The following is an 18,771-nucleotide window of genomic DNA, read 5'->3' on the forward strand; positions in this document are numbered from 1 at the left end:
AAGTTTATTGTCTTTCTTTTATGTGTAAATGATTATTAAACTTGTTTAAAATTATTATTTTTCCTACAAAATTTATTGTAGACAAGTAAAAAAAGTTATTGTAACATACCTTTTCTACCTTCGTACATGCTTAATTATTTCTTAAAATTTATTTTTTATATGGGAAAATACATTAAAACCCCCCAACGTATAGCCGGATTAATTATGACGCACCCAACCTTTGCGGGCAACCTATTACCCCCTAGTCTTAATTTTTCAATATTTTAGTAGCATTTTTTGGCTGACGTGGCAAAAAAAAAAAATTGAATCCCAATTGCACAGTGGAGAGTGTTGCACACTCTTCGCCACGTCACCGCCACATCACCGCCACATCACCGCCACATCACTGTCACTTTTTTTTTCCATTTAATAATTCAAATTAAAATAACACATTAATAATTAAATTAACACATTAATAATTAAATTAACACATTAATAATTAAAATAACACATTAATAATTAAATTAACACATTAATAATTAAGTTAACACATTAATAATATCTCACCCACCCCCACCCCCACGTCACCGCCACGTCTCCGCCCGTTACTGCTGCTGCTGCTGCTGGCGGCAGTGGCGGCAGCGGTAGCGGTGGTTGAGGAGAAAGAAGAAGAAAGAGAAAAAGGAGAAAGAAGAAGAAAGAGAGGGAGGGTGGGGGTGGGTGAGATATTTTAATATAAATAAAATTTTAAAGATTAATTTTTATTAAAATATCACATTTGGTTCATTTTCACTCGCCAGATTTTTTTTTTTGCCACGTCAGCCGAAAATGCTACTAAAATACTGAAAAATTAAGACTCGGGGGTAATAGGTCGCCCGCAAAGGTTGAGTGCGTCATAATTAATCCGGCTATACGTTTGGGGGGGGGGGGGGGTTTAATGTATTTTCCCTTTTTATATATAGCTAAAGTTGTTTGAAAAAAAGTAATTAAAGAAATTTTGTTAGCTCTCCAAATAATAATAATAATAATATACTAAATAATTGAAAACAAGAGTGATCATTTTTCACATTTTTAGCTATTAAAATGTTTTACAAAAGATGAGATAGTCAACGTTTTATATAATTAGGAGAAATGGTTAGATAAACATGAAATACTAAAATTACATACACACGTTTAAGAAATTACAATATTGATTTCTTAAAAGAATATGTATGTCCTAACATCCTTTTTTTTTCACAGAAAAGGAAAGATTATTAAAGTAAGAAAAACGCATAACGTCATTAACTTTCCAGTTTTTTTTTTTTTTTTTTTGTATGGTTTAATTTGAAGAAACATCTATAGTATTTTGCTGTATCAAGACTTTTAATTATTTAATTAAATGTTATCTTTATTTATAAGTTAACTTCATTGACGCCATCATACAACAATTTGTAGTATCAATTTTTTTTTGATATTATTTGAATATCGTAATTTTTTTTTTCTTCCAAAAAATGGGTTAGCCAATATAAGTTTATTTGAGAAAAAATAATTAAGTTAAAATCTAACGTAAGGTAAAACTCAATTGGGTCATTAAAGACTTAATGTCAAATAATATAGTAAAATAAAAAGAATAAAAGCTTTTGATGTATGCATTAATTTGTTTGAAAATATAAAGGAAATCTAAACATACTCTAAAAAATGTTGTTGTTTTTAACTTACCAAATTTTTTATATGATTAATATTTTAGAAATATTGAAAATTGTAAAACTACCTTTACAATTCATATGAAGTTATAAAAACAACACAAACACAAGAGTTGCAAAAAAACATAAAAAATGAAAAAAGAGTTGCAAATATGAATTTTAATATCGCTAAGCCCGGGCCAAAATGTCACGAGTTATTTTAAAGGTAGCATAAGCTAAATGTTCCGAGAATGGCTCTTTTAGTGATGCCATTTGTGAAGTGATATGACATAATAGCCCCCCCCCCCCCCCCCCACCCCCCAACCCAAATAGCTTTATTCTAATGGACAATAAGGAAATTCACAATTATAGTGCACTAATTTCTTTTCACCATTTAATAAAAAGGTTAAACAAAAGAAAGATTATGCTCATAATCAACTAGAATGTCCTTCAATGTAACTTCTTAAAGACTTCGAAAACAAGTCCCTTTTGCATGAGACAAGTGACCTCCCTATTAAAAATCAAGACATGAATTAAATGAATAAATCAATTTTGTAACTGAAGCCCTCTTACCTCTTTTTTTTATTGTAGCATTAAATTTTGAAATTACTAATTGTCATTTAAACTGATATCAATACTAAATTGATCATATAAGACCTAGAGGAAATTAGTGAATGCATGTTAATTACATTAATTAAGGTTGGATTAAATACGAGCAGCTGACCAGAAATAGAACCAACGTTTGAAGTTTATGGTTCTGAAATTGTTATAAAACCCATAGATTATTTTAGTTATTGTGTTTGCAATTAAAGGAGGAAAAATAAGAGTTAATTTTCAAAGGTTCTTTGGTCGAAACTTGCAGAAATTTTACTTTTGTTTTGCATGTAAAATAAGCACACTTAACTTATTTCCATAATAAACTTAATTATCGGGACATAGGACTATAGCACGTACTTATCACTCAAGGATTTGAGGGGCTTTTTGAAGAGTAAGGGGACAGAAGATGGTCATTAAATCTTTATCAAGATGTTTGAATGCTTTTTAACAGATCACACTTGTAATTGTCCAAAATACATGCTGCAGATTTATTGCAAGTAACTGTATGGATTCCACTAAGTTGTCCTTAAATTATTATTATTATTATTTTTTTTAAATTATAATGGAAGTGTTGGACCATGCACCTCAACTATTCCGCCGGATACTTACTATACCTCTCTCCACCAGGGCTTGCATGTTCTTAAACTACTCATCTGTGTTAACCATTATTTTGCTATCCTCGTGGAGTTAAAGCAAGTTACCTTTCTCATATCAAATTCATAAACACAATCTAAGGTCAATCTCCCAGAAAAAGGAGCAGAGCAGCCATGCATTGACAAGGTGCCTAGATAAATCTTTACAGCTAATCATGCGACAAGCACTGGAAAGGTGAACCATTCCTTTTGTTTTTGTGCTATAACTTTAGCTCACAGCCAACTCTTTTATATCAAACTCCTAAGGGACATCATCTTCAGTAAGTGAGTTTGCGTGAGCTAGATGAAATACATTGACTACCAGAACTGCTAAAAGCTAGCTGATAATACAACGAGTACTAAAATGGAAGGCAAACTTTCTGAAGTTTTCTCAGATTCCATGGAAGAGGAAAGGCTGCAGGAGAAAGGAATAATGAGAAGGAGAAGGAGACTGACCTGGGTTCTAATTTCTCAAATTCCATGGAAGGGGAGAATGAAGAACTTTTTTTACACTAACATAGTTGTTTGTTTTGCAGGTTTAGTACACATGGTGTTTTCACTATGGACTATATATATCCAATGTGTGGTATTAGCATCCTTGGATGCTCATTCCGTTGGACAGAAACTAGTGAAAAATACACCAAGCGAAGGAGAGAAAATCATACATCAATGGAAAAGGGCATTAACAATAGGAATGCAAAAGCCGGGCAGACAAGAAAACCAAGGCAAACAACAAGAGGAAAGGCAGTGTTCTATACACACAAAGAGACAGCACAAGCAAAACCAACCAGAAACATAAGGGGCAAAATGGGAATAAACTCCAAAAGTAAACATACAAATCTAACAACAATGGTGGTGTATAAAATTGATTATACAATAAATATACAAAGAAAAGGCAAATTTTCACAGTTTCCTCTTCCTTTTTCCCCCATATACAGTGGTTTGTCTTCTGCCCGTAGATTATAATTGCATACAAGAGTAAGACCAATAAACAGTATACAACGTTGAGAATCATAAAAGATGGTTATATAGTCACAAACTATGACAACCTCTCAAGCACAAAGGAGTCAACAACCAAAGCATACTTGTATTAACTCATTAACTTACATTTGATACTGGGTAGAAGATGAGCCACAACTGTTTTTACCAACGTTAGATGGCCCATGGCTTGGAGATTGCTTTATTTCGCGTCCTTTTCCACTCAGTCTAGGGCTCCTTTCTGCTCTTAGCTCATTCGATCTGGGACTGTAATCCCTTTGCATTAACTGTGGGCTATGCACAGGATTTATCTCTTGAAGTGGAGTAGGGGTTGAACTAGTTACTTTTGGGCTGCATGAATGCCGGATCTCCCCACGGCTTCTTGTGACCATTTCATCACTACCAATGCTGGTTGATCTTGCCTGACCACTTTGATCCTGCAAAAGTGTAACACAGAATTAAGAAAATGATTTTATAGAACTCCTGCATTATAGATCCGATGCAGCTTTTTTAGCCAGCAGTCTTGATTTTAGGTACTTGTTTTAGGTACTTGCACGGGACATAACTGCAATATTTATCACAAATTGTTCCAGTGCAAATGTTAAAGAATCTAATACTTTTGAAGGTGCGATATTGATTGTCTTTCTATGTTATAGACAAATAACTAAATGATATAGAGTCTATGATAGCTTACTTCGAAGGACATGTTATAAGTTACTGCTGGGGCTTCATATTCTGCAGCATCCAGGTCTTGTAGATGTGCTCCTTTGAAAAACTTGGGCAGCAGATACTGGCGAACTGGGACAAGAAGCATGATCAACAATGGGAAAAGGACGCCAGCTACTGGAATCCATGTTATGCCGAAACACAAGAGCAAATAAATTGTCTGAAACAAGGTGAAACCGGCAATTGTCTTGAAAGGCACTGTCTCCACAAATGTTGCATGACTGTCTTCCAAGACCCTGAATAAGGTACAAATAGGGAGAGGTAAGTATTTCGAAAGCAAGCTAGAAAAAATACAACATTCTCCATGTATAACTATGAAACCTAGAGACTAGAATCAGAGGCGGAGCCAAGATTTAAAACTTCTGGTTTCAGGATTCTAATTTTTTAATAAATTTTTATATATATTAAATGAAATTTTTACATAAATATAGGCTTTGGACCAAAGTTACTGGGCTCGGCTGAACCCGTACTTTAAAGGCTTAAACACTAGCTCCGCCCCTGATTAGAATAAGAGGTCAAGGTGAAAAAAGGAATATAAATCCATTATGAATATTTCTAAAGAACGAAAATCCGGAAAAGAAGTCGTGTCTTCTTTGCAAGTGAAAAAATCCAGAGTCCTCTTTCTGGAAGGATTTGCGACGGGTATACAAAAAGTATGTGGGTAAAAAAAAGTTGGAGATGAACTATGGACCTGATGCACTAATATGGTTATTGAATATTGAGCAGAGACTCACTTGTCTCTTCGACTTGGTGCAGTTAAAAGAAATAATATCCTCTCCCAAAACTGATTTCCTGGCAAGCTCTCAATTGCCATGAAAGCAAAATATCCCCAGAGAAGTGAAGTGGGAATCTTTTTCAAGATAGGCATAGCAGCAATACAAGCACCAACGATTAGTGCCTGAAGGAGATTGCTTAGACGTTGTTCTTTGACTTCTACTGGTAAAAGATCATCAACATCCTTATTCACATCAAAGACAGTCTCATCAACCGGTGCACCGATGTAGCCCGTGCTCGATGCCCGCTGAATTGTTGACTCCTTTAGCTCTTTTAGCGCCTGTTTGAATATAGTCTTATGATGTTAAGCATGTTAATTAGCTAGATCTCATCATTCATCAATGACATCAGTTATTTACCAATCCTGACGGAATTTGATAGACAAGGGGAGTCTGCATCTCATTGTAAGCCTCTTGCATGCTCCTGTATAACTGGCCAAGATTTGCATTTTTACTCATGCTTTCTCTTGCTGTTGACACAAGTTTATTCCGTAAAATCTGTTTCGACAATAGATAATAAAATATTGAAACATCAATAAGAAGAATTAGGAAATCTCTGAAATACCAATTGGGCATCCTAAATTGTATATTCAACTAGAAATAGCAACAGTATTACGTGAGCATGGTTGGGGAAAGAAAATCAGAAAGCAGGAGACCACAAATAGTTATGAATTTATATTCTTTCTTGGTCCATGGCGTGACTTTATGTAGATGATTCCCACTTCCTACTGTTCAACTCTGGACTAGAAGCTTGTGACATGGTACTATTTAGCGAGAAATTAAGAGTGTATTAAGAGAGAATTTTGGTACCTGATGTTTCAAAGTGGCCAAGCTTTTTGTATGCATTGGAGATTGTGGAATGACTCCGTTGGAAGGAGGAATGCCAATGAGACCACACAGTATAACCTAGTGAATATACAAGCACCAAATGAGGGGTGAAAAAGTTGACTACTCAGTTATCGCTAATAGTAAACTTTAAAAACCCAAAGTGATGTTTAAAAGAAAAGGCCAGAGGTAGCAGCATACCAAGAAGCCCAAAAGAAGGAGATCATAATGATACGAGGATGGTTTCTTTAGATTGAACTCTTTTTGTTGCGCAAGTTGAGATGCAACACTGTGATCAAAATAGTACAGAACAGCAATCATTGTGGCTGGAATAAATGCTCCAATAATATACAGAGGAGGGACATGCAGCATTTCCTGTCAAAAGCACCACCCAAGTATGAGTTATTATGACTAAACAGAAAGAAGCATGTCTGATTTTAAATTCCTAATCCTTGATTCATTGGATTGATGAAAAAAAAAGAAGAAGCACCTTTATAACTGTCCAATTCGAGTAAGCACCGGGCGACCATGGATTGGGGCTGAAAAGGCGTCGTGGAATCCCTTGTGGAACATCATTAGCTGGGATATACGATACACCCGTCCAAACAAGCACCATTAGTGGGACACCATAGTCAGCGATAAATCCTCGAAGCCTGCCTTAACAAAAATGAAGTGTCAGCAAATTCACACAAGACAAAAATTACCTTTGCAGTTCCAAACCAATCAATCAGACTAAATTGATAAACACAACAAATGCACCTTTGTACACATATATTAAGTTTAAGAATAAAACAGATAAAAGCAATAGTAATTCTTTTCTTTTATGTTGTCTTTAATGTACATGCAGTTAAACTGAAAATTGTATACCTGCCCCATAGCGCCAGGATCTAGATTTTCGGCTTCTCAATGCAGTGAACAAAAGGCCGAAGGACAAAACTAATGCAAACATTCCATTAGCGAAGCGCCAAGAAGGTAGGAATGCAACCTGATGAGGGTTTTCTCTTTCTGGAATGCCAAACTCCTCCACTAGACCCTGTGTTGGCAGTCATTAAAGAATTAGACCACAAATCTACGCATTAGTAGGAATTTGTGAACACACTATCTTTGGGAACAAACCAGCCAACAGTGAAACTGAAGAAAACAGGGTTGTTGTCAATGATGAGGAGAAAAGGAACTGGTCATCAAAAGCATAACGTACCAAAACTAGTACATGAAAAGCCACACAATTGTAAATTCTTGAGGCAATTGTGAGGGCCTTCATAAGGAGAAAGCTCAATGAAAGCATAACTGATTTTTGCTTTTCGCATTCTTCATAATATTGCTATCTCTTAATTCAAGAAAGAAAACACAATCCGTACTGCTGGCAGACACCCACAATCAATTTGGTTTGACTACTTAGAAAATTGAGAGACTTGGATCAAGCTAAATATTTAAAACTTTCTTACCTTAATAGCCTGTTGCATAAAGAGCATAGCAATCAGTAGACCAAATAATTCACCAGCAAGACGCGTAAATCTGTTTATTATAGAGCATGCACCCAAAATTGCCAGCAAGAAGAGCAGAAAAGCGGTCCAAACACTCACCCTGAACTTAACCATATTAGAAAGATTGATGGTGCTGGTAGATAGTGATTCAAGGGCAGCAAAAAATTACCATGCTGTCCAAGCTAGAAAGAGCTTCGGACCCAAGTCCTTTCTATCTTTTGCAAAGTTGAACATAAATGTGTACATAAGGACAGTTGGTTCAGCTACTCCTAGTATAAGGAGTGGCTGTCCACCAAAAATGGAATGGATCACACCACAAAGTGCAGTTGAAGCAAGAGTCTGCACTGCAGTTAAACTCCCATCTAGGATAATATAAAACAGATACAACATATCAATGAATACACCATCAGGTAAGAATCGACTGAAATCCAGGAAATGTCAAAATCTATCTTACCAGTGTTTCTTTCTAGTTGCTCACCGAAAGAAATAACAGGAATTGCTGACGCGAAAAAGATGTAGGTCGTTGGAGCCAGGATCCTTCAAAGAAACATGAAAGACAATTCATACACATCCATAATAGCTACACGCTAGAGTTTTGCTTTTAAACAGACAGAAAGCCGTATATGAAATCACTTACTGTTCAGTTGCACTTCAGCTAAAGTAAAATCAACGAACCTGATACCTGCACGGAGACCACCAGTCCAGTCTTGCTTGTAGCATAACAATCTTCCTTTGAGATCATTCTGAATTCCACGAAAGGGAACAAAGGTTTCTTCCATGACCACTCAAAATTTTGGCTAATAAAGGGAGAAGTTTCGTTCTCTTTCCCTTTGACAGACAAGTAACTTGAAGAAGAGAGACTAGAACAGAATCGAAGGGACTCGAGAGGCCAATACTTAAACTAGATTTGCATAGGCGAAAAGAAAAAGAATAATTTTGGGGGCAGAAAGAACTCTTACTTGATCATGACTAGAGAATTAAGGTATAGAAGGAAAATGAGTTGCTTCATATATATATTGACTGTATGATTGACCTTCTATGAGGTTCATGAAATTAAATAACAGTTACTCCTATTAAACTTCACATATTTACAGATTACAAAAAATATCATTGGATAAGAAGTTAGGAAAAATGAAAGAATCAGTTAACAAACAATAACATATGTCAGGTAATGGTGTACATTGATACTGAACTTGCCAGAATTTTCTACCTACTTGAAGCCATTACTAGTGGAGAATCAAAACTAACGAAAGAAACAACAACACTCCATCTTCTAAGATTTCTTACTAACGGTTGACTGCAACGAAATTTATATCCATAATTTAAATATTTTTATCACATAGCCCCATCAAAATGCACTCCTCAAGAACAAAATCTAATAAGGTCCTGAGTTACAGTTACATAATCAAAACTTTTATATCCAAAGTCTATATAATTGAGCAAAAGAGTGAGGTACTAGAAATCAAAAACCAAGGATTTAGCGAGAACCCATTTCCTGACAAGTGATTTTGAGTGCTTCAGAACAAGTTCAGCCAAATGGAAGCAAGAAAGACCAATGAGAGAAAATGGGCATCAACTTAGCAAATAGCTATATCAAAGAAAAGAAAGCAGCCTTTTCCGTGTTACATTTTAAAGAACAGACCATTCCAGAAAGAAGTAACTCAATATTCAATGAGCCAGGGACAAGTAATGTGAGCTGTTTGCATTAGTCAAGAAAACAAAGTACTGAAGAAGGGAATGGTCACAATATAGCTAGCAAGAAAACAAAATGTGGGTGTGGGTGAAGAACACAAAGCAAAGAGATAGAGAGTGAGAGGAGTATAACTGACGATGTTGTCACGGAAGAAAACTCTTAGGTGGAGGGATGCTTGACGTGAAGAAAGTGAGAGGTGAGTAAGCATACATAAATAAGTAATCTCACAGCTTTCTAAAAAACAACAAACAAATAGTACTACTACTGGTTTAAACAAATTACTAGTAGTAATTTGGTTAGTACAATGTGGTTTTAATAATGGCTAATGCAATGTACTGTTTCTTGCAAGAGAAAAAAAAAATTACAGACAAGAAAACAGAGAAGTTCTCTTGGGAGACGAATGGACGGAAAGGATTTTGTTATGACTAGGAAAGGGCAAGCCACGAGGATGTGCTAGAAAAAGACACAAAAATTGATCAATTCTACTGTTGCATTTGAATTTTCTGATAACTGAAAATTCCCTTTGGAATTAATAAGTTTTTTTAAAAAATAAATTGTGTTTAGGTAGCTGTTGTTCAAAAAATATTCAAAAGTAATTGTATTTTGATATGATGTTTTATGAAAAGAAAAACTAAAAAACACTCAATTGCTTTGTGAAATTTTGAATTGTAAAACCCAACTGTTTGGACATTTACTGAATATTGATACGAATCATTTTTTCTATATTTTTCAGTGAAATTATATTCCTCTCGCATTATTGTTTCTTTCGACAAGGTTTTCTTTCATTTAAATTTGGGCAATTCACTGGATTACCCTTATTTTGGGGTGGTCTTTAATTTTCGGCCATTAAATTGGTGATCTTTAATTTTTGCCTTTTATTAGAACTTTTTGGTTTTGGGTTCGAACCCCCGTTCAATCAAAATTTAAAAAAATTCGCAAGGTAGAGTTTAGATTCGCAAAGTAGAGATTTACCTGCAAAACTCTGCTTCAGGTAGAGATTTTGCTACCTTCAAGCAGAGTTTGAGTCAAACTCTGCCTGATCAGGTAGAGTTTGAGTCAAACTCTGCCTGATCAGGAAAAGTTTGACTGCAAACTCTGCCTTAATATAGAGTTTTGCCTCCAGGCATGCCATACTTGAATGCAAAACTCTGCCTGCAGGTAGAGTTTTGCATTCAAAATTCTGCCTGAGGTCCTTGCGAATCCAAATCTCTGCCTTGCGAAATTCATATTTTTTATAGAGTTGGGGTTCTAATCCAGAACCTTGGAGTATTAGACGAAGGACAAAAATTAAAGACCACCAATTTGACCGGTCCGACACAATATTATCCCTCAGTCGTCATTAAAAATTTTATTGACGTTTATGTTAAAAGATTAATGCCCCTTCCGTCTTAAAATTTTGAATCCGCCTCTTAATTTGATAAAGGAAAAAACCACACCAACTCGACGTAGGTACACCCTGCCCTTAAATGGTCTCGAACCATGTTAGGGTGGAGAGAGGGAACAAACCTAGGATTGCATGAAATTCATAAGATGAAGACATATGGAAAAGATAATCAGACCTTTCAAAATTCAGATTCGTATCTCTAGGTGGAAAGTGTGACACGTCCTAATTGGAGATATCCCTTTTTCACTACATATTTCGAAGCCCCATCCTCCTTACGCTAATGGATTTATAACTATAAGAAATTAATCGACAAAGTAACAAAGCTTTAATCTATATTATTCTAATTAACTTGTTCTATCCAATTTCCATATATCTACTTAAAGTCTCTAGCACCACTCAACCGCAGATCAATATTTATCTCTATTTTTCTCCATCTTGGTCTTGACAACTTGGTAATTAATAAGATGACGCTGTTTGCTATCCCTTAAAAGATATATAAATATATGTTATATGTTTTTTAAGTATAAATTGATTTTGAACCCACTTGTTGCTTGTCGTAATCATTTTAGATAATGGGGTTGATGCTATTCAGTGTTGGAAAATGATGCATCCCTAAGATTGCTTAAACTAATTCAACTATGTGCATGAATGTTGCTTAAAATGGGAACCACAAAGTTCATACAGGATAGGTTTAATATGTTCTCTTTTATACTTGATATATAGCTGATGAGCAGATAGCTATTCGAACTGTGTAGATTAAAATCTAATCGATCCTTCACAACAAGTTAAGCAAATTAAAAGACCTGAAAGATGATAAAGAGAAGATTTTTGATGCAAGTTACTAAAGGGAACATATCTGCTAAAAGTTCACTTAGGTCATCTTCACTTTGATTCACAAAAATCAATTTGCAACCTCTATATATATATATATATATATATATATATATTAGCGTTTAGCACCTAGCTAAATTAATTTTCTTAATCTTTGTTTTTACCATGGATCCGGTCCCTTTTAGAGCCGGACCTAGCGTATTAACACAAACTATATATATGGATTAGTTTTTCTTATTAAATTAGGGTAAAAGATAGGTTTTAAATCCAGTAAATGAATGATCAGCTGCAGTAGAATTTCAAAGTTAAACAATCAACTAATCAAGTTTAAATTCTGAATTCGATTTCTTTATTCAATCCATCAGTTGATGCTGGGTCCTACAACGTAATTAAATTGAAGTCTTCTCTATGACGGGAAAGGATAACAAATATCCTAGTGTGAAGATCTATAATTGCAATTGACGTGCCTTTATTAATTAGCCTCTCTTTGGTGGCAAAGTTAACTCTTCTTTCTGCTTTCTGGGAACATCAGTCCGTATGATGCATTCTCCATCGTCCTTAATTAAACTAGTTCCTAACTTCCTATGAGGTCAGGCGATTATCAACATTTGAAACTAAAATGCACTCAAATTTATTGGCTTATAATAACATTCCAAACATTGGCAATAAATTGCAGTTATATTAACGATGAATGCATATCCTTGTAGATAAACTGTAGTCTCAAGTAATATATTAGTACGGGGAAATATTCTAATATTAGAAGTAATTAAGTTGTTTGACCTGCTATATCTTTACATTTATACAAACTTAAAATAAAAATAAAAAATAGGAGTACAATAAATGGAACTGTTGGTTATGGTAGGTATCTGCGTCAGAGGCAGAGCTAGGATTTGAAGTTAGGGGTTTGAAGCACTTGTGGGTTCCGAATCCACGTCTCGGGAAAAGAGAGAACTTTACTAGCCTCTGTTTTATCACTAAACCATTCGTTTATTTGAGTATGTGGGTTCGCAAGTAACAATAGCTATCTTTACTGAATTTTTCTAATACAAATACAGGGTCTCCGCAAAAGCTACTGAGTTCGCTCGAACTCCCCCTTTAATTAGTCAAGGTGAGCGCAAGTTAGCCCGGACACCACGGTTATAAAAAAGAATTCACGTATAGGGGATACCAACTAGTTTTATGGCTTAATTAGTCATGTTTATGTTAGTAGAAAATAAAAAGATTTTCGAGTAAGTTTGCATCGTTACACAATCCATGCACGAATATTATATGTACTTAATTACCTGAATCAGTCTGGATAGTAATTTACCTAATTAATGAATACGTTTAAAACGAAATGCTTATTGATTGTAAATCTGAAACCACTCGATCGGGTCTGCGACGGGTAACAGACTAAGGTCTCATTTGTTTTCATTAATATTAAGACGTCTGAATCTGAATGCACATCTGAATGATTAAGATGTTGTCTTTAGATCTGAACACTGAATGATTAAGACTGTTTGTTTTTCAAAATCTGAATGTGCATAACATATTTATTTAAACATAATAAATTTATAATTCAAATAAAAAAGTAACTAAATATTATAAAATAAATACAAATTTAATAAAATAAAAATATTATTTGACAAAAAAAATGAAACATTTATGTTCGCTAGTAACGGTGGAAATGCTTTGTAGTGGTGGTGGGAGGCTTATCGGTGTGGTGGGTCTGGAGGTAGGATGGGGGTGGATGGTGGTGGGTGGTGGTGGTTGGGGTAAGGTTAGGGTGGGTAGTGGTGGTAGGTAGGTGGGGGTTGGTAGTGGTGGTGGGTTGGTGGTGTGGGGGTGGGTGGTAGTGAGGGGGTGGTTGGGGGTAAGGTAGGTGGGGGTTTGGTGGTGGTGGTGGTGGTGGTGGTGGGTGGCTAGTGGTGGTGGGTAGGGGTTGGCGGTGGTGGTGAGTTGGGGGTAGGGTTGGGTGTGGGTGTGGGTTGGGTTGCGTGGGTGGTTGGTGGTGGGGTGAAGCATGTGGTAAAAATGATCCATACAAAGTGCATCTTAATGATATTCAGACTTTGTTCAAGATCTTAATGATTAAGACTTATTCAGATCAAATAAGTGATTAGATCTTAATGGAAACAAATGCACTTAATGGTCTAAGGTCTGAACCATTCAGATTCAGACCTCCATTAAGTGCAAACAAATGAGGCCTAACAGTCATTCGTTTAATATTCAGTGTTAATTAACACTGTGCTAATAACTTAATAGCTCATGTATTTTGATTTTAATTTAGTGCCCATTTAGTTCAAGTTTTGACTTTGAATTTCCCTCCCATGAACATGAAATGAGGAAAAAATTGTCGTCGCGCAAATATAATGTTGTCTGTTCATCACGATAATTGCGAGTATTTTACTGATAATTAAAATCACAGGCTTTTTATTTATTCATACAAAATGGAATATAATATGTTGTTGTCTCTGATTGTATAATTAATTGGCGATCCTCATATAGATATGGGCACGGAGAAATGGGATGTATTGTGCGCCTCTTTGGAAGAGAAAAATATTGTGCTAAGATGATAATTGAATAAACAATATTCCAATACTTGTGTCTATTATCCATACCTACTCCACACGAGTGACGACATCTTTTGGCCGAGAAAGTTAATTCTTAATCGATATCTTGGCTAAAGGCTGCTTGTTTTATGCTTGTTGGGTGGGTGAGTTATTCAGCAATATCTGGCACAGTAAAAGAAAAAGGTGACTATACGAAATTGAAAATTCACTCTTTCTCTAAAATATTAGTACGACTAGATCTCTTTAGATGAGGAATCTGCTATGCCACATTAACGAGTTGTACATGAATTATTGGGTTGTAAATACTTTTGTTACTAAAAACAACGTAATGCATATTGAAAAAGAAAGGCACAAAGCTTGGTAGATGTAAGTGAGTTGAATATTCTCAGAAAGAAAGCAAACTAGACAAGTTGCAAACAAGATCATGCTTGTGGATTGTGGATTGTGGTATGTGATCAAGCTACAGATTCAAGATGAAATAGAGTTGTAGTTATGATATGTGGGTCATTCGCACAGATGCCCTACTTCGGTTGGTCTTTAAATTTTGCCCCTCAACTTTGTGATTTTTAATTTTTGTCCTTCAATATTTTTAGCGTAGCATAATTTAAATATCGCAAGACATAGTTTATGTTTAACTTCGGCCTATGTATCATAATATCCACACAAATTATATCGGACAAGGCAAAACTTTTAACACTTAACATAATCTGAAATACGAGATAGTTTTAGATTTCACGACATAGTTTACGTTTAATTTTGACATATGTATTACAATATCCACATAAATTATATCAGATAGGGAAAAACTTTCAACACTCAACATAATCTGATAAAGGGCATAATTTTAGATTTTGCTCGCCATAGTTTACGTTTAACTTCGACATATGTATCATAACATCCACACAAATTATGCAAGAACGAAAACTTTCAACACTCAGCATAATCTGAAAAATACTACAAAACTTATGCCGCATAACTTAATTTCTACTGAATTTATGCCAAGCAAGCCAAAAGTTCAGTTTCCGAAGATTAAAATGTTCAAAAATTATGCGTTGCGAAGCAGGTCTAAATACTTTTCATTAAATAAGTAGCAGGGGCACAAATTAAAGACCACAGATATGAGGGGTAAAAATTAAACACCAGTGCATTTAAAAGGCAATCCGCGCATAAAAATGATGATATTTTCCTTAGAACTAGAATAAAATGAGTGAAGAGTTCAATTTGGGTTGTCGAAAAAGAATAAAAAAACCTAGATTACACCACTTGTCACGTTTTTAAATTTAAGCACGTAATTAGCATATCTTAAAAAAAAATATGTTTTATTACATTTTTGACATACTCAGAAAAATACTAATATCCTCTAAATTGGAGATTCACCCACATTTTCTTATTTTTCTCTCTTCTTTAACTAACACGCCCCTATTTTCCTCACATTTTTGTCTTCTTCAACCCCCATTATTTTCTGGCTCCAATGACGCATAGAAGGAGAAGGAGACAGATTTCAATTGCCCAAAGTTTCTAAAGAAATGTATAATTGTGCGGTGATGATGTCTAATTTGAATATCAATTAGACCTTTTTTTTTTGTTAGGTTTACTGCTAATGGATGTATTTTAATTTATATTTTAATTCAAATACACAAACTACATTATACCATAATTATACAATGCCTATAACATGTATTTTTTATTTATACTCTTTAAAAACATGCTTAAATACACATTATACCTGGTATAATTCATTTTCAGAGATATAATATGTATTCTAATGAGTTAATAGACATAGTATAATTCAAATATATTTTAATAGTACTGAGGTGTAATATTTTCTTGCGAAATACTCTGTATATTAAAGTAGTAATATACGTGGTATTTTATTTTGTCATAATGCTAATGCTATTGACCCATGAAATCAAAATAGAGAGACCAAAGATTACATAATGAAAATACCGTCTAGGGAGGAAATGTTTGGAATATATGGAGAAATTGTGTAAAATGAAAAATGTTGTAATAAAAAAACAGTTATGGAGGATATACAGTCCCACTAAAAAATAGGGAGAAATGTCCTTATACAAAGCAATTTATTTTTCTATGAAACTCATAAGCAGCGATGCAATGTTGATTGGATTTACCTGCCAAGAATATTTAAATATTATTATATTTTCGTCTAATTATATTTTTCTAAAAAAAAAAAAGGACACACAGTGGCCATCAGAAATTTGTTCGGCCCATGTTTGGGCTTAATACCCCCAGTTAGCCATTCAGCCCAAAGTATTGTCAAGCACTAGCCCAGCAGCCCATTCACCACAAAAAAAAAAAAAAAAAAAATCAGCCTTTTTGTGGCAACAATGATATATTTTCTATACATTTACTTTAGGGATACATATTTTATACGATAATGATATAGTTTCTATACGTATGATACACATTTTCTATACATATACAGTAATGATACATATTCTATACAACAATGATACAGTTTCTATATGTATGATACATTCTCTATACATATATAGCAGTGATACATATACTATAATGATACAATTTATATACATATGCTGGAATTAGTTGAAAAATGGCTAGAATATGGAATTATTTTGAAAAGTCTAAAAAGAGACTTTTAAGATTCTTGGGTCATCGGGTATCAATAGTTTCACCTGGATGGCCATTTGTGTCTTTTTTCCCCCAAAAAAAAAAAAGGCAATTTTGCACCATTGGCCTTACTCGGGGGTGGTCTTTAATTTTTTGCCCCTCAAATTGCTGGTCTTTAATTTTTGTCCTTTGTCTAAAAACTCATGGGATCCGGGTTCGAACCCCCGTTTATTCAAAAAAATTTAAAAAATTCACAAGGCAAAATTTGCCTGCAAAACTCTACCTTAAGGGCATAAGGGAAACTTTAACTTAAGGTAGAGTTTGAACATTTTTTTGTGCGGAATGCCCTTCAAAGGCACTGATCTTTAAAATTTTCTCCTCAAATTTGAAACCTTTAATTTTTGCCCTTCGCCTAAAATCCATGGGTTCTGGGTTCGACCTCCCGCTCAGTTAAATATTTTTTTAAAAAAAATTAGCAAGGCAGAAGTTTGTAGCAAAGTTAGACCTTAAGGCAGAGGTTTGTAAAAATCCAACTAAGTTTTTTTAAAAAAAAAAAAAAAATTGCCTGAAGGCAGAGCATTGCCTTTTGGTGAAGGCAAAACTCTATCTTAGGGCTCATTTGGTTGGGGACAAGTTATCCCGGGATTAGTTATCTCGGGATTGTTGTCCCACCCTCTATGTAGGATAAAAAACACTACAATCCCGGGATAAGTTATCCCGGGATTAGTTATCCCGCGATTTTATCCCAACCAAACATGAAATAAAGCGGTACTAAATTTTTATCCCAAGACTATTTTTGCTTATTCATCATTCCAAACGAGCCCTTAAGGTAGAGTTTGAAATTTTGCCTTGCGAATTCAAACTCTACCTTGCGATTTTTTTTTTAATGATTGACTGAGTGGGGGTTCGAACCCGAAATCCAATTTTTTTTAGGCAAAGAGCAAAAATTAAAGACCAGTGCCTTTAAAGGAATCCGAGCAAAAACATGAAGGGAAAATGACCTAATAATACTACTTAAGATTCTATATTACAAAACATAAGAATACTTTTTCTTATTTACAAAACATACCAACAAAATTACAAAATATACTAGATTCGGGCTTAATGGAGTACCCACGATTTTGAGCTTTTATTTAGGAACAAAATTTGATTTTTAAATTTGGGCTTAATTTTAGGATACTTACCAATCAGATTCTTCTTCTTTTCAAAACGATTTCTCTCTCCCTCTCTCTTTCTCTACAAATGTTGACAGATTATGTATACATTAATAATAGAAAGCTTTTGATTATTGACCTGCGTATTAAATATATATAAAAGTAAGTCTGTATCGTTTTGAGATATATATGATCACCGCGCGTATGAAATCTGTATCAATTATATATATTGTAGTTCTTAAAAATGCTAAAAACTAATATATGTATGAAATTTGTATTAATATTATATATATATATATATCATTTCTGAGATATATGTGGTCACAATGTGTATGAAATGCGAATAAATTCGATAGAAATTAATCTTAAAATGTGTATGAAATACGTATGGAATCTGGTTTGTATCAATTACAAAATTTATTATTACGATTATTACTATTAATATATATATATATATATATATATATATATATATATATATATATATCTTCTCCATGTTTGAAGATGTAGCAAAATTACATTAAAGTTGTATTATAATTGTATGTTGAGTTGTATGAAAATTGTATTTTAAAGTTATATATTATATAATTAGTTTTATGAAATTTGTTTTAAAGATGTATATTGTTGTAGATATTTGAAGAATACAATTTTAATATAATTTTTATACAAATTTTATACAACCAATAATTACCAATTACCAATTAGAATGGATTTTTTGAGCAAAAGGTGGAGAAAATCAGGGAAAAATATCTGTTAATTTGAATGGGAAGAGAAAAGTGGAGAAAATTAATGAACAATATCTTTTAGTTTCGAATGAGGAGAGAAACGTGGATAAAATAAGGGAAGATCAGTTTCCTTATGTTATTTCCATGATTGACGCCTAATTTATTTACTATGTTTTATTAATTGCTTT

At 34.1% G+C, this 18,771-nt stretch overlaps 1 protein-coding gene across 2 annotated transcripts; it reads right to left on the reverse strand.

The window, feature by feature from the left end:
* Window positions 1–3,710: 3,710 nt before the first annotated feature.
* Window positions 3,711–9,537, reverse strand: LOC132632650 (probable boron transporter 2). 2 transcript variants are annotated; one of them, XM_060348654.1, is made up of 12 exons: window positions 8,331–9,537; window positions 8,110–8,192; window positions 7,825–8,017; window positions 7,617–7,755; window positions 7,039–7,204; window positions 6,662–6,828; window positions 6,373–6,546; window positions 6,157–6,252; window positions 5,707–5,844; window positions 5,308–5,627; window positions 4,542–4,809; window positions 3,711–4,284 (listed from the first exon to the last, which is right to left on the reverse strand). In XM_060348654.1, exons 1-12 carry the CDS (start codon window positions 8,432–8,434, stop codon window positions 3,973–3,975), a joined length of 2,160 nt encoding a protein of 719 aa, XP_060204637.1. In that variant the 5' UTR covers window positions 8,435–9,537; the 3' UTR covers window positions 3,711–3,972. The 2 variants fall into 2 exon arrangements, with proteins under 2 accessions (XP_060204637.1, XP_060204638.1); XM_060348655.1 differs by having other exon boundaries at window positions 8,293–8,413.
* Window positions 9,538–18,771: the final 9,234 nt, after the last annotated feature.

The sequence above is a fragment of the Lycium barbarum genome, chromosome 3, assembly GCF_019175385.1.
Source record: "Lycium barbarum isolate Lr01 chromosome 3, ASM1917538v2, whole genome shotgun sequence".
In the NCBI taxonomy this organism is placed as follows: Eukaryota; Viridiplantae; Streptophyta; class Magnoliopsida; order Solanales; family Solanaceae; genus Lycium; species Lycium barbarum.

What these genes read in the sequence shown, in the direction of transcription:
- LOC132632650 (XM_060348654.1), bottom strand. Translation starts at nt 8,434, where the DNA reads ATGGAAGAAACCTTTGTTCCCTTTCGTGGAATTCAGAATGATCTCAAA. An exon ending in TCCTTCTTTTGGGCTTCTTG is followed by an intron (nt 6,253 to 6,372) that starts GTATGCTGCTAC and finishes TATATTCACTAG; the next exon opens with GTTATACTGTGTGGTCTCAT. An exon ending in TGGCCACTTTGAAACATCAG is followed by an intron (nt 5,845 to 6,156) that starts GTACCAAAATTC and finishes TTGTCGAAACAG; the next exon opens with ATTTTACGGAATAAACTTGT.